The 16,246-nt window shown below is 40.8% G+C and overlaps 1 protein-coding gene across 1 annotated transcript in view; it reads left to right on the top strand.

Moving 5' to 3' along the window:
• Window positions 1-16,246, top strand: part of frmd3 (FERM domain containing 3) — a 40,990-nt gene that overhangs the window by 15,746 nt on the left and 8,998 nt on the right. Inside the window, exons 4-12 of the mRNA XM_053624357.1 lie at window positions 826-904; window positions 2,685-2,782; window positions 4,846-4,969; window positions 7,168-7,255; window positions 7,700-7,788; window positions 8,111-8,174; window positions 13,280-13,368; window positions 15,150-15,224; window positions 15,381-15,449. Of these exons, the coding sequence (XP_053480332.1) occupies window positions 826-904; window positions 2,685-2,782; window positions 4,846-4,969; window positions 7,168-7,255; window positions 7,700-7,788; window positions 8,111-8,174; window positions 13,280-13,368; window positions 15,150-15,224; window positions 15,381-15,449 (775 nt within the window). The remainder of the gene's footprint in view (window positions 1-825; window positions 905-2,684; window positions 2,783-4,845; window positions 4,970-7,167; window positions 7,256-7,699; window positions 7,789-8,110; window positions 8,175-13,279; window positions 13,369-15,149; window positions 15,225-15,380; window positions 15,450-16,246) is intronic.

Below are 16,246 nucleotides of genomic sequence, written 5' to 3'. Positions count from 1 at the left end.
CAAGAGTAGTGATGCTGGCAAATTAGATGTGCCAAAGAGAAGTCGTAAAGCGGTAAGAACGGATCTTCTACCTGTGAAATTGTGAAAAAAGAGGAATAAATTTGTGCTATTACTAAACTTTATCATAGGTATGTACAGTATATAGTGTTCGCGGTTTCAGGCAATCGGCTGGGGGGGCTTGGAACTTATCCCCTACGGATACGGGGTTCCTACTGTATTAATACAGGAATTAGTTGCCATTTCAAGTGCTCCATGATTATTTTAAACAACACATTTAGTATGCAATGCAACATTTGCCATTTCATCCCAGCTGACAAAAAAAGGTCCCAAGGACGTCCCCTAAATGGCCTCTACAAACGTGCCCCGGACGTCCATCTGTAGGGTCCGCTTGACGTCCTACGGATGTTCGATTGGACGTTCACAGGACGTCCAGCGGCCATTCGGGACGATTAGGGGACTTTCGCTGAAATGAACACATTCAGTAGTGTTATGATTTGATATCCTCTGACGTCCTCGGAACGTCCGCCAGTGAACGTTATAAACCGGACCAAATGCAGACCTAAGTGGACGTTCGCAACGTCCTGGGGACGTCCCCTGTTTGCTGGGATTTACATTTGGGCAAGACGAATGAGTAAACGAGTGCTTTGTACAAGAATAGGAGTGTGTCAGCAAACTGTTGAAGCAAGGATCATCATTTTTTCCGCCAGAGAGTTCTACATTACCTTCCCTCACTGCTTTCCGTCACTGTCTCTCTGCACTTATCGAGTTCTGTTTTTTTCTAATCTGTTTCACTTTTATCGTTTTCTGTTCCGTGTTATTGTGCAGGTCAGCAGCCGTACACCATGTGCTTTCGGGTGAAGTTCTACCCCCAGGAACCCATCAAGATCAAGGAGGAACTGACCAGGTAATTGAGAAAAGGTTAAGGCAACAGTGGGCTCCGACGATTATTGAAATATCGGACTTCCTGGATCACTTCGAGAGAGCACGTTAACGATGAGATTAGCGATTTAGTATATGAAGAGCTTTGAAACGACAGCGACACGGGTTTTTGGCCCGGGTAGAAGCAGATTTTTCCTGTGGATGCCGTCCGAAAAGTTTTTGATTTGAGCCTTTTTGTAGATTCGCTTTAGACTGGAGATCAATAACTGAGAAGCGCTTGTGTTAAGAGGCTTATGTACTTAAATCAGAGGTCGATGTTTAAAAGCGAGCTTGGACTCAATTTTTGTCCTAACCCTAACACACACACACACACACACTTGTAGTGTGACAAACTCATTAGCTTGGCTCTCTCAGCAGGGTGCCCTGGTGTGTGTGTTCACCATCTGAGCTGTGAAGATAAGAAACGCCAATCATTAATTACGGTGCTCCCTTGACCTCGTTTCATTTCTCATCCTCGCTCTCTTCTCTTATTCCTCCCCCTTTCCCCATGTCTCGCTTCATCTTTCTTTTTCTCTTTTATGTTGAGCATCTAGACAGCGTCAGAGCGCTGGGTGAGTGTGTGTCTGTGTGTATGTGTGTGTATGGGTGAGTGTGTAAGAGGCTGGACATTCTGTATGCAGGTGAACGGCGCCACAGCGTTTCCCGTTAAAGTCTCCCGTTAAAGACCCAGACACTAACTTTCATATTCTCTTTTGAATATTTTGTGTCCGTGAAAGATGAAGAACCAGGAAATCATTAGTCGGACACGTGTATATACAGTTGAGTGCAAACGTTGGCATCATTGTGGCTTAATAATATTCAAGAATTCTATATTTTTGTTTATATTTCATATTATATTCAACCTTACATGCAATTATAAACAGATAAAAAAAAAGGATGACGTTCTTTAATAAATAGAAAAATCTAACCGTTATCAAATTGCAGTGGGATAATAGGATTAAAACTCTCATGCCATGATGCTATGGGAACATAATCAACGTTGGGGTGGCATTGCATCAGGCTGCATCACACCATCCCCCTGCTGATTATTTTCCTATAACAGCATCCCCATAAGTGTCTTATTCCTTATAAAAGATAAATATTTTCCAAATAATTTGTAATGTACAGACACGGGCCATAACTCTTACCCAAGTCTGCTGCCCTGTGCACGCTAAGGTGATCCTAGCGTGCACATGTTTACTTTTTTTTTTTTTAAATCTCAGTGACTTTCGTTTTTCTCTTTTTATGGATATAATCTCCGAACCCACATAAACTGGTGTGTTTAAAATACTCACATGATGGCTATAAGTTTTTGTTACTAATCATGGAGTCCTGGAGGTCCTGTGCAGAAGACATTTTAAAGTTATTCCGAAAGGAAAAATGGTGTAAATTGAGACCTATAAGGAATGAAAGGGTGGATTACGTCTTTTCTGAAGTAAATACAGTTCTTCTGAAGGATATTAACAGAAGCGGACTTCTTACGCTTATGTGGGTGCGTTAAGAGTTTTCGAGACGTTCTGCACTCTACAGGACTCGGTAACAAGTCATGTGACATCGTCATTGCTGCAGATGTTTTCTCCTTTAGTCCAAAGGCATGTCTCCATGGTAACTGTTTCCTGGGGTAGAGTTCTCATGGTAACGCCTCTTTACAGTAGACCTGAAATCTTTGTTCGCAAAAGGCCAGCCAGTGTGACTGCGCTCTGAATCACTCGTCTGTGTATCGTTCTGCAAACTTCCCACACGCTTCCTTTTTCTGTCTTTCTCAGATACCTGTTGTACCTGCAGCTGAAGCGGGACCTGTACCACGGCCGGCTCCTGTGTCCGCTCGCCGATGCCGCTTATCTTGGCGCTTGTATAGTGCAGGGTAATGTTGCATGATCACTCTTTAAAGGAAGCGTTTAGCTAAAACGCTAATAGGGCTAACAATAAAGATGAATAAAAGATAGAGGGGATGAGAGAAATTCTTCCCACAAGACATCGGTAGTTAGCAGTTTTAAAAAGCAGAATAAAACTTTCTCTCTACTAATTTGATAGTTGCAAAATGATTTGAATTTGTATTAAATATTTCATTTTAATCATTTACTTTAATTCAAATACTTGTGAAATATTTGTAAAAAAAAAAAATTAAAGCACCTTTCACCCTGCTGAAAAAAATAGAAACCATCATATAAATTCTAATGGTTTCCACTACAAATACCTCTACACACCATCGGCTAACCGTTAAAACCATTACTGACCCTTATTGGTATCCACTAGACATAACATCCCACCAATAGAAGGCAACAAATTACCAGTAGAGACCCACAGGGACCATTACAGTTTGCATTAAAACCAATACAATTCCCATTATAACCATTAAAACCATTACAAATTCTATGAGGGTTTACTCAGTTAAATGGAAATATACTCAAGTTAAAGATCATGATTATATCTAAGCTAAGAAAAAAAACAAAAAAACAAATCACAGTAACTATATGCCAAATTATGGTAGCTAATCTGATTTAGTCTTTGTTCCCATTTTCTTGCTTCCACGATTACACTCGGTTCAGATGAAATTAGCCGCTAACTATTCTGTGGCATAAGAGCTCATATGTTACCTCACGTTAAACTGTTAGCAAACTAGCTTTGTTTGGTTCAACTGTGAAATACAGTTTTCTCAGTTTGTGGCAAACTTATCATGTCCTGATTTTCAGTTTGAACATTTTCTTGTCATTTATTCAACAGCTAAGTCTTTAAACATAAACAGCAGGCTTGATGCTGCACTCTTATGCTAGCTAGCTAGTTGCAACTCTTCAGAACCAACCCTGAACTCTAGCTACACAGAACCATTAGTGCATTAGTGTAAAGTAGACTGTTTAGCTTCTATGTGATGCCATCATCATGAATGTCACATTGCAAGACTGTAAAATAATAAAATAAAAAGAATCTGAGCAAAGACAGCAGCTAGGAAAACAGTGCTAAGTGCATACAGTCTGAAAGGCACTCTAATGTTACTAGGTTAAAATACGAAGCGTCCTCGTTTGAAAACTGTTCTGTAATGAGAACATCACAGCGTGACATTTACAGAGCCATTACTGAGGTTTGTGAGTCATGTCCGACATTATCAAATATCTTTTTCCTGTCATGTTACACGGCACAGCGTAGCAACACAGAGATTTTTAAAAGGCTATGATTGTTTTAAATCAATCTCTCTGTGCTGATTAGCTTCAATACAGTAAAAACAAGGGCATAACCATGGTATGGACATTGGGGGGGGGTCCAATGAACTCGGCGGGAGGATATGCAAGTGAATGTAACGTTAATGGTCAAAAACTGGAACTGACGTTAGCCTAGCCTACTTCGTGGGCGTGCAAATATCAAAAGTTAATTGACGTTCTTAAGAACAAACCAAGCCATGGTATGATGTCTTCTATACTAAGCTAAGGTTACCTAGTATTTCGGTATCTAGTTACTTACTGTCTGAAAAAAAGCTCGTATGTTGTGCTGCACTTTTCTACGCTTGGCTGCTGTCTCCATTTCTTACAGACTGAGCTGCTAAAATATATAACAAACTTGCGTTGAGTATGGGCGCAACCAAGTGTACAATTGGAGGGGGGGCGCACACCTATTTTCCTTAACAAACGGAAATATATTAAAAAAGGAATAGACATAAATATATAGAATAGATGAAGAAAAGACAGATCCGTTGGCAGGGTTCATTAAATGGGGACATATAGAAAATATTTTGTACTGTATATTGGGGGAGGGCAGATTGGTATTTCCTCAACATTGGGGGGGAACACGACGCCCCCAAAGAATGTGTGATTACGCCCATGAGTAAAAATATAACCCACAGAGAAAGCAATCAGACCTAATGTCTTCACCTTGTAGATAAATGCCTTGATCAGTGTTGTGGTCATTCTGAATGATTTACCTGCTGGTTTGTAGCTGAACTCGGCGACTACGATGTAGATGAGCACCCGGCCGACTATATCAGCGACTTCAAAATGTTCCCCAAACAGAGCCTCAAACTGGAGCGCAAGATCGTGGAGATCCATCAGAATGAGCTGAGGTGAGGGCAAACAGTGGTGTGGTGTCAGCTTTACAATTCTGTATACCCATCTTTTTTTTTTATTATTATTATTATTATTATTATTATTAATATTAATAGAAAAGCACAACATGCTAGCATAGTGTGTTCACTTGCTAAGATATAATTATTTCCAGTGTAGACTAACTGGTTAATGTTGAAAAAAATTTTTGTGTACATTTAATAGCATTTTGTCTTCATCCACATGTTCGTCACATGAGTGGACAGTTGACTAATTCCAAGCCCCCACGCAGGGTTATTCTTGCTATATAGGTCAGATTTCAGTAAAATGCCAGTCAATCATGAATTTACTCCGTGTGGGTGTCAGTAAAAGCAGACAGTCAGATCATTGTTGAAGTAATTACTTCAACAATACATGACAGTGAAATGAAAAAGAAAATTTAGACAAAATGCTTCTGCTCTTCGTTTCAGCTAGTATATATTAGCTAGCTTACCAGTATTAGCTTAACGTGGGAAAAGCAGTATTGCTTTAGCCCTGTAGTCTTAGCTAAACAATGTGCACAACACATTATCATTAATGTTGATAATAAACGTGGATATCAAATTTCAACGTTTCAGCAAAGATAAGTTAAGAGCTAACAATTAGCATGCCAGCTAGCTTTTCGGTTGGATTCTTTTGGATCGATGTGGCATTCACTGGCGTATTCTTGTACGCATGGCTTTTGGATGAGACATTAAACCCAGGTCCTGACTCTCTGTGGTCATTAAAAATCACAGGACACTTATCGTAAAAGAGTAGGGGTATAACCCCGGTGTCCTGGCGAAATTCCCCCATTGGCCATTATCTATCATGGCCCCCTAATAATCTCCATTTCTGAATTGGCTAGATCACTCTCCTCTCCTCTCCTCTCCACCAGTAGCTGGTGTGTGGTGGGCGTTCTGGCGCACTATGTCTGTCCACCACCCAGGTGGATGCTACACACTGGTGGCGGTTGAGGAGATTTCCCCTCATACTATGTATAGAAAAGCACTATATAAATGTAAGGAATTATTATTATTATTATTATTATTATTATTATTATTATTATTAGATTATTAAATTGTTGAACTGTTTTATGGTGCACAGACAAACCCAAAGTTGACTTTTTGGAATTTGGAAATTCTCCAGTCATGTCTTTTGAGAAACACCTTAGGAAACACTGGGGCGCCTGCTTAAGTGCTGAAACCTTGTCTGGAATAGTGGCAAGGGTTGCTAAGCAGTAATTCGGCAGCCAAGAAAATAAAGCAGGGCTTGGGATAAGTCCTGTATCCTAATACTGATAAATCGGTGGCTGTTTAAAAAAAAAAAGAGTATTAGGCATTTTGAAGTAAACACAATAGACATGCTACCATCCAAGTGAATGTTTTGTATAATGATTAGGGGAAAAAATGTGTAGAAATTAGTATACTAAACTGTTTTCATTTACCATCACCTTGCAAACTAACTAGCCCCCATATTAACTAGATTGTAATGCCCCCTGGGGAAGTTCTGCTCCAGAAACCTACAATGATGTTGACTAGATCCCTCAGGCTTTCAAAGGGCCTTCTGGCACACTTCACTTGAAGTATTAAGTATTGGAACATCCCCTAAAATGGCGACTGGAACTATCCCAAGGAAAATTAGTGAGAAGAAGTCACTATTTAAAAAAAACAGTATTGGGAGCGGAGCCGGTATAGTGAAGTCTGTCCACTAGGCAGCCATTTGGCAACACTCCTGGCCAGTTTTCAGTTATACAAGACCAGGCCCCTATCTACTTGAATAAGGATTGGTCCATAACACTGAAATGGAAAGGCCCCATTCATTTTAAGCATCTGCGTGTTTGCCTCACACCTCCAGGGTTCGGGGTTGGAATCCTGTCTCTGCCCTGTGTGTTCTCCCTGTGCTTCGGGGGCTTCCTCCAGGTTCTCTGGTTTCCTCCCCTAGTCCAATGACATGCACTGTAGGCTGATTGGCATCTCTAAATCGTCTGTAGTGTGTGAATGAGTGTGTGAATGAGTGTGTGTTCGACTGTACGCTGTGATAGATTGGCACCCCATCCAGGGTGCCCCGAGTCCCCCGATATAGACTCCAGGCTCCCCGTGACCCTGTGTAGGATAAGCAGTACAGAAAATGGATGGATTGTAGTGTATTCACTGTATTGTAGTGACAGATTCTGTTTGTTCTCTTTGCCCCTCTGTAGGGGTCAGTGTCCAGCCCTGGCTGAGCTGAACCTGCTCCAGAGAGCTCACACCCTGGACACATACGGCGTGGACCCTCATCCCTGCAAGGTACCATCTCTATCATATTCTGTACTGTAAATCTCGATATCAAGCATGTTTTTAGGATATAAACTGTGGGCAAGATTACACTAATCACGAAAAGTCTACCTGCAAAATAAAGTTCACACAAGAAATATATTTTTTTAAATGTACTATTCCATTAATGGTGAGTAAACACCTACAGTATATGGCCATATTCAGGGTTGATGACAGGGTGAGTGAGTCGGGTTACCCACATGCTTATGCTGATTTTCTGGGCAAAACATAGATTTCAGCATGATGTATTGTGGTTGTATCTAACTGTCAGACAGTGGAGCTGGAATTAATACTGCACCTCGCTCTACATTGCACCTATTGTGTTATTGCCAGCACTCTTGTAGGTCTGTCTACAAAAGCACTCGCTCTTTATGGAAATTAAATCTTGCCCTGATCGATGTTCATTCCTCGTTTTAGGACTTCACCGGAGCAACGGCATTTCTGGGATTCACTGCCCGGGGCTTTGTTGTTTTCCAGGGAAACAAGAGGATCCATTTGCTAAAATGGTACGATCTATTTGGTTACCTCTCTCCTTCACGTTCTCACTGTATTCAGCCTCTTTTAACTCTCTCACGTCTCTTTAATCTCTGTCTTTACCTCCTTCACTTCACTTTTACAGTAGTACATCTTCCGATAATGCTTCTCTGTGGCGATCTATGCTTGGAAGCTAGTTAAGAACTATACATATGTAAACATGTGCAGGATGTTATATAGGGAGGTGAACAGTTTCCACTCTTTAACCTTCCGTAATACGTCCAAACCTTGTACAGGTGATGTGTCATTAATATTCCAACGCACTAAACACGGTCATCTCTTCCTCTCTCCCAGGCCGGATGTCAGCAGATTTAAGTTTGAAGGGAAAACGTTTTACGTTATCGGAGTACAGAGAGAGGTAAGTTACGTCACGCTGTTATCGTTGTAGTGAGCTGCACTCCAGCCATACTACATACAAAATATTAGTCTTTCTTTTCACTTCAGTTCACTGCAGTTTGTCTGTGATTCTAACATAAAATCCTCAGACCTCTAGAGGAACTCATAGTATCATCTCATGCATGTCATTAAACAATGACTTCCTGTATAAGAAATGATTCAGCTTGTCATGCTCATCATCCTGTTTGTGTGTTGCTGCTTAATATCCAGTTTCACATGCACTTCTGTCTTCTTTTCTCTGTGTGTGTTGTTTTCCATTGCTGGTAAGTACACGCATATGCCATAAACATCTATAATACAAGTCACGCCACTTTCATACATCCTTACTTTTCCTTCCTTCTCTCCAAACATGCTTGATTTGAAACAGACCTTAGTCATTTTGCCCAACAAAGCATAATAGGTGCAATATATCTAGTGTTGTGTGACACAAATGTGTCTGAAATTTGACTGCTCAGGTAAAATGTTATAATAATTGTAAGACCTTATTATCTGTGCTTTTACTTTATAATCAACTAATCATTTAGGACAGGGGTATTCAACTAAATTTCTTGCTTATAAAAGTCTGGATAAGCGACTAACATGATTGACTGGCGACAACAGTTACCTTTTATTGCTTATTTGGAACAGGCTCATTAATATAAACCTGCGAATTTCCTTGAGGCGGAGCTACTGTCAGAGCTTTGCTGTTGTAGAAAATAGCAGTGCTGTGGTAGTGTTTGTATTAACCTCATGCTAAAACATGCAAGACTAAATAGGCCTACAATGAAGTGTAAAATCTGACACTTTACAAATAATTTTAATGAGAATGAGAATTGGTATGCGATTAAAATCGTTGCTTGCTCATCTGCGCCAGTCATCAAGGTCACGGTCAAACAGCAAGGTCAAGCCAGTTGCTGTAGAAACTGGAGTGTGCGTATATGCTAACCGCTAGGCAAGCGGTGACGGCTCCACTTGAACAACATCTCACCCCTCCCACCCAGAAGTACCCAGTGGTTACCCCCTCTCCATGTGAAAATGCATTATTACTCTACAGGCTTTGCAGGTCTGAAAATCTCATTCATTACATTACAGAACCATTCATTTGTTTCACAGAAGTGTCAGAGATATCAGACGCAGCAAAATCAGCAGTTTGCTAATTGAACACTGGTCACTTCATCATCCCAAGGCACAACTAATTTGGTTTCATTATGTTGTGTCTTCCCATTATATTTCATACATTCGTTTATATTCATCTGTGTTCACTCTGACAATGCTGTTCCAAAGGAAACTATCTTGTCTTATAAGACAGTGTCTGATTGCTCCTATGCATCCGGTCTTAAATCTGATCTGTGCCATGTAATCTTAAGCTGTCAGAAATCCAGCATGAGGAAAAGCCACATAAGCTATACCAGTTGAAGCTGGTGATTCAGAATGATGGCTTGTTGGAAGAACTCCCAAAATAGCAATGTTATGCACCATGGAGAGAGAGTTACAATGACTTGGGCTAGGAGAGAAGAAAATTACATTCAATTTAGGAAGTGGCGCAACATAAAAGTGTTTGCTGTATTTGAGTTTGAATAATGTTGAAGCACAAGAGCGAAACTGGCCATGCTGTGCGGGTGAGAAGAATGGCATCCTCTCTCCCCTGTCAATCACAGTGACACTAGTCAATTGTTGGAGTCTATGAGCTCATGTATGTGGAAGAGGGCAGAAAGTGCCTTACCTTCATGAGACTATCTCAGGGATGATATGGACAGAATGCAAATTTGGTCACTTTAGCCTAGCCAGACTTCTAGCTATCTTTAGACACTTTTTATGAAAAAAAGGTACTTCATATTGCCAAGAACAGTCTACCATCCCAGAACTGCGCTTTGCAGTTTCACAGTATCATGCATTTTTTTTCCCCCTTAATTACTTTAAGAGAGAAAAAGAAGTGAAAGATGTGTTTGATAATGAAAGTGATAACAGTAGCTAGCTTTCTCATAGGAGCTTCAGGAAATAACGTTCCATAATAACGCAAGATGTCATATACATTTTTCAATCCAGTGACTGCTGTATATCTTGCGTCAAAAAGCACATTATATTCTGGGGTTGAAAAGTTCGGTTGGAAACCAACAACCGAATCAGGTTGTAGCCTTTAAGATTCTGAGGCTTGTGGCCAGAAAAGTGTACAAAAGATATGAGATTCCTGGAATCTGGCCCAGAGTCCAAATACACTTTAAATGCTTACAGTTTGGCTCTATGGCTCACAATACATTTTCAGTTGCCATACCTTGTGCTTATGTGTTGATACCTAGCAATATTTGGCTCTCTGGAGTTATCTGTGATCTAGATAGTGATGGCTGTTGGAGGAATTTGGGGAGATGTGTTTTAGATCTTGGTGTACATTGTTAACAAGGTAAAATCACGACAATTCCGAGGTGTGCTCAGATTTCCACCCTCACTTTCTTCAGAGTGATTAGATGTCGTGACATATACTGAATCATTGTCTCCTCTGGCTATTGGATGGATCCCAACTAAATCCAAATGTACCTTGCTAAGGCCACTTCCTGGCAGCGATACCACTCTTCCGGGGCCGCACTCTCGCGCTGAGCAGCATGCAGGTCCGTATTGATTTCTTCCAGCTCCAGTCTGATGCTTAGACAGTGGTGAATCGATCCTCTGTCTCATATTACACAACATGAGAGCCTAATGGAACAAATTCTCTTGACAGTTCGTCTTTTTTTCACCTCCTTCAGAGCACATGTTCAGCTCGCTCTAATGCAGCACATATATTTCCTTCCTACCAGTCTGGCACACATTCACAGTCCAATACATATATTTACCCTCGTTCAGCCTAACACATACAATATAAACCAAAACATATATCACTTCTGAATGGTCTGTAATATATAATCCAATCCGTGCAATATGTTAACTGCTGTTCAGATCAGCATAAATATACAATGATATACTGTATATATAACCCCCATCCAGTAGTAATCCATTTACGTACTATCGGCATACTGATGTAGTCAATCATCCACGACGTTTAATGGCCACCTAGTGGTTAGCACGTTCGCCTCACACTGCCAGGATTGGGGGTCGATTCCCACCGCTGCCCTTTGTGTGTGCGGAGTTTGTGTGTTCTCCCCGTGCTGCGGGGGTTTCCTCCAGGTACTCCGGTTTCCTCCCCCATTCCAAAGACGTGCACGGTAGGCTGATTGGCATGTCCAAAGTGTCCGTAGTGTATGAATAGGTGTGTGAGTGTGTGTGTGTGTGTGTGTGTGTGTGTGTGTGTGATTGTGCCCTGCGATGGATTGGCACCCCATCCAGGGTGTACCCCGCCTTGTGCCCAATGCTCCCTGGGATAGGCTCCAGCTTCCCCATGACCCTGTAGGATAAACGGTATAGAACATGAATGGATGAGTTACTGACACTTTTTGAGTCTCCAAAAAAACAAGAAATATGTCAGTTATGAGCTACATCTACCAGATAGATGGAGTTTCTACCGATTGAAGGGGTAGACATGGACAGACAAACTGTGTAATCGAAATAGATTAGCTACAATCAGTATATATGTACTGTAGGAGAACAGGAAAATGCCTAATGAGTGTAACTACATGGCAGAGGCAGCTAATAAAGATATCTTTTTAGCTAAGTCTTTTCCTGTAATGAATGTGCATCTACCATGTCGTTACACTTATTGACCATCTTATTTACAGTACATATAAGTCATGTCGCAGTTATACAGTTACTGATTGTAGGCTGTTGGATTGTATTACACAATTTGTCAGTGCATCAGAGAAAAGTCCGTCTATCTAATATGTGTAGCTGATCATTTTCCATACTTTTGAGTATTTGTAGACTCAAAGCATAGGTGTATAAGATAAAAGAACAGCCAATTGGTGTAAGTAAATGGCAGACCTAAGTGGAGAATTCCACGTTAAATTTACATTTCATGTTTCTTTAATGTGTGTGCATCAGAGCTGGTCTAATGCACCTTCATTAGTCTAATGCACACTCTAGCTTGGATATGGTTTCACTCGGAGTGGAATCTAATTCATTTAAATTACTGACATACGATCATGTTAGAGTAACCTTAATATCAAGCCGCACGTTTAGTGCTCAGGCTGCATATATTCCTTCGAACCAGCACAGCAGGGCAAAGCTGTCAGACCTAGAGGATTGGAGAACCATTTTATATCATACGACTTGAATATTTGGAGGAATAACTGTGTATTACAAAAAAAAAACATACTGTGTGTGTGTCAACACACAGGCTAATGTATTATAGCATGCAGTTACTACAAGTAATACCACAGCGCTGTTGAATTCTTGAATCAGGTTGGCCGGAAGGTCCTGATTAATTTTCTGTAACAGCTGCTCTGACATTAGTTCTGGCTGTAAGCTTTGTGTATATTAATTCACCTGTTCTAATACGACATCGTTTATATAGTAAGAGCTAATTCACAGCAACTTCACTGTGAACGCGCCACGTAAACCGGTTCAAAATGACGTTTATTTAGAATTGCTGAACTGAATTGGCATTGATGTTGACGATACTGGGTGAAAAACAATGGTCACATAGCTGAAAAGTAATGGCAGGCAGTTTAAATTCGGAATGATTTGAATGAATTGACATATTTGTAAATGAATATATACAGTAGAGTGTATTGATAGTCATTGTACTAAGTAGTTTATGTTCTGCATAGTCACATGTAATGCCGCCTATTGAATGAATGTGCTGCGGTTTATACTGCAGTATCGATTCCCACTCTCACATTCTGCTCGTTCTTCCCATAATGCCACTGCGCTACCGGTAAATAATACTAAAGACCACTCTCTCTTTCTCTTTCTCTCTCTCTCTCTCTGTGTGTGTGTGTGTGTGTGTGTGTGTGTGTGTGGGACAGAAGGTTCGGGGTCAGCAGTTTGTTCAACTCTCATTAGATTTCATTATTGTGTTCTTTATTGACCTCCCTCCTTCCCATGCCTAAATCATTCTCTCCTTCTCTTGTCCTTCTTTCCTCCCCTCAGCCAACCCTCCCTTTTCTGTTTGCACGCTAGCTGACATGCAGATGCTTCACTTTTTCATCTTTCTCTCCGCAGAAGAAACTGGTTTTGACGTTCCACACCTCCACACCAGCAGCCTGTAAACACCTATGGAAATGTGGCATAGAAAATCAGGCATTTTACAAGTGAGTGCATGTGTACACACACACACACACACACACACACACACACACACACACACACACACACAGGTGGCTGGTTACTCCATAATCTAAGCATAAGCAGAATCAAATTTCTGATTAAAGCTCTTTAATTAAGAAGCAACTGAGAGAATAGAAAACACGCCTCACTGTGCACAGCAAGAACAGCGCTGAACACTTAATGCTGTATTAGTGACTGCATGCACACACACAAAGCCTAGGCAAGTTTAAAAAGTAAAGCTATTTTATATTTCTATATCATTTGGGCGAAATATATGCACAAAGAGCACTTTATTAGGAACACCTGTATATTCATGCAATTATCTAATCAGCCAATCATTTGACAGCAGATCGATGCATAAAATCACGCAGATACGGCCAGCAGCTTTGGGTAATGTTCACATCAACCATACCAAAATATGTGATCTCAGTGATTTTAATCGTGGCGTGATTGTTGGTGCCAGATGGGCTGGTTTGAGAACTGCTGATCTCCTGGGATTTTCACACACAGCAGTCTCTAGATCAGGGGTGTCTAATCTTATCCACGAAGGGCCGGTGTGGGTGCAGGTTTTCATTCCAATCAAGCAGGAGCCACACCTGATTCCACCTGTTTAATCAGTTGATCTTGGCTTTCAATAGACTCAGGTGTGGCTTCTGCTTGGTTGGAATGAAAACCTGCACCCATACCGGTCCTTTCCGGATAAGATTGGACACCCCTGCTCTAGAGTTTACTCAGAATGGTACAATAAAGAAAAAAACATCTAGTTCTGTGGACAGAAACACGTTGTAGATGAGAGAGGTCAATGCAGAATGGACAGACTGGTTTGAGCTGAGAGAAAGGCTACAGTAACTCAGATAACCACTATGTGCAGTTGTGGTGAGCAGAAAAGCATCTCAGAATCCAACTTTGAGGTGGATGGGTTCCACTTCTGTTAGCCAAGAACAGAAAGCTGAATGTGCACTGGGCACAGGCTCAGCAAAACCGAACAGTTGAAGATTGGGAAAACGTAGCCTGGTCTGATGAATCTCGATTTCTGCTGAGGCACACAGATGGTAGGGTCAGAATTTGCATGAATCCATGGACCCAACTTGCCTTGTGTCAACAGTCCAGGCTGGTGGAGGTAGCGTAATGGTGTGAGGAACGTTTTCTTGACACTCTTTAGGCCTGTTAATAGCAACCAATCATCACTCGAGTTCCACGGCCTGTTTGAATATTGTTGCTGACCATGGCCACAGTTACATATCTTCTAATGGCTACTTCCAGCACGATAATGCACCATGTCACAAAGCAAAAGTCGTCTCAAACCGGTTTCATGAACGTGACCATGAGTTCAGTGTTCTTCAGTGGCCTTCCCAGTCACCGGATCTGAATCCTGTAGAACACCTTTGAGACGTCATAGAACAGGAGATTCGCAGCATGAAAGTGCACCTGAGAAATCTGCAGGAATTGCGTGATGCATTCATGTCAACATGGACCAGAATCTCAAAGACATGTTTATAACATATTGTGGAATCCATGCCACGAAGAACTGAGGCTGTTTTGAGAGCAAAGCAAGGCCCTATCCAGGATTAGTACAGTTTTCCTAATAAAGTGCTCAGTGAGTGTATTTCTGTTTTCTTAAAGTAGAGGTGTCAAAGTATGTTAGGCAAAAAAAAAATACCCCAAGAAATATAACTTTATATATTATTAAGAAAGTCCTTATTGCCCTACTTTACTAATTTTTTTAACTTAATTTTTTCCCCGTTTTTAAAATTTTTTTTTATAGATGTGCAAAATCGAGTCAGATCAAAACTGTCAACAGCAGCAATATATTTTTCAAAGGGACCAGATTTCGCTACAGGTAAGAATCTCACACTTCTTTATAGCTCAGATGAATGGGAATTCCTCAAAATTCATTTTCTGTACATTATGTTTCTGTTACATATGCATTATAATATAAACGATGAAAAGTAAATGTATTCCATATGAGTAAATGATGTAAGGCTTGATTCGACAGCGGTCGTGTTGCTAAAGAGGTGATTGAAGCCAGTTCGAAGATCCAGAGGGAGCCTCCAGTCTTTCACAGGTCAGAGTTACACCGACTGTATCCGAAGGCCACTGAGCCTACATAAGCTGTATACTGAATGTTTTTACGATTAAATCCACTTGATTGATTGATTGATTGGAGTATCCAAATAGCAAAATAAAATGTCACTGCAAAGGTTTTCTTAACAAACAGGGGCTGAAAACCTATTTGACGAATCTGAGTTAGTTCTGAACAGGTGACTTTCTAGTGTTATTAAATACAAGAGGCAATCATGTGGAACTGCAGGCCATGTCGTATACAGAAGAGTACGCATGCAGGCCATGTAATATATTTGAGAGTACATACTGACACTGTTGTTACACCAAGTGATGTAGGGACATTTAATAAAATCAGGAATTCGCCTTCATCTTGTGTACACTGAGCTTGCATGTTCTCCCCATGCTTCAGGCGTTTCCTCCGGGAACTCCGGTTTCCTCCCCAGCCCAAAGACATGCATTGTAGGCTGTTTTCCATATTATGTGTGCCTTTATTGCTGTCTAATGACATTTTTGAGGAATCACAAAGTCTGTAGAGGAACATTATAGTCTTCAAAACAAGTTTTGGGTGATTTTGAGTTCATAATTTTGTCACAAGCTGTCACATACACTGTTCTGATTGTTCGTGATAGAAGGATTCCTTGCGACTGCTTTGGATATTGATGGGTATCCTAAAGGGGTTCTATTTGGAACCTAATCTGAAAGGAAAACGTGTGTCTTGTATATCTGATGTCATACTTTGTCTGACTAATATTTTCATTTTTATTTTCATCCAGATGATAGAAATTTGACTCAATTTTG

This window comes from Ictalurus furcatus, chromosome 5, assembly GCF_023375685.1.
Source record: "Ictalurus furcatus strain D&B chromosome 5, Billie_1.0, whole genome shotgun sequence".
Classification (NCBI taxonomy): Eukaryota; Metazoa; Chordata; class Actinopteri; order Siluriformes; family Ictaluridae; genus Ictalurus; species Ictalurus furcatus.
Note: the sequence above shows the minus strand (reverse complement) of the source record. Positions and strands in the feature narration are given on the sequence as shown.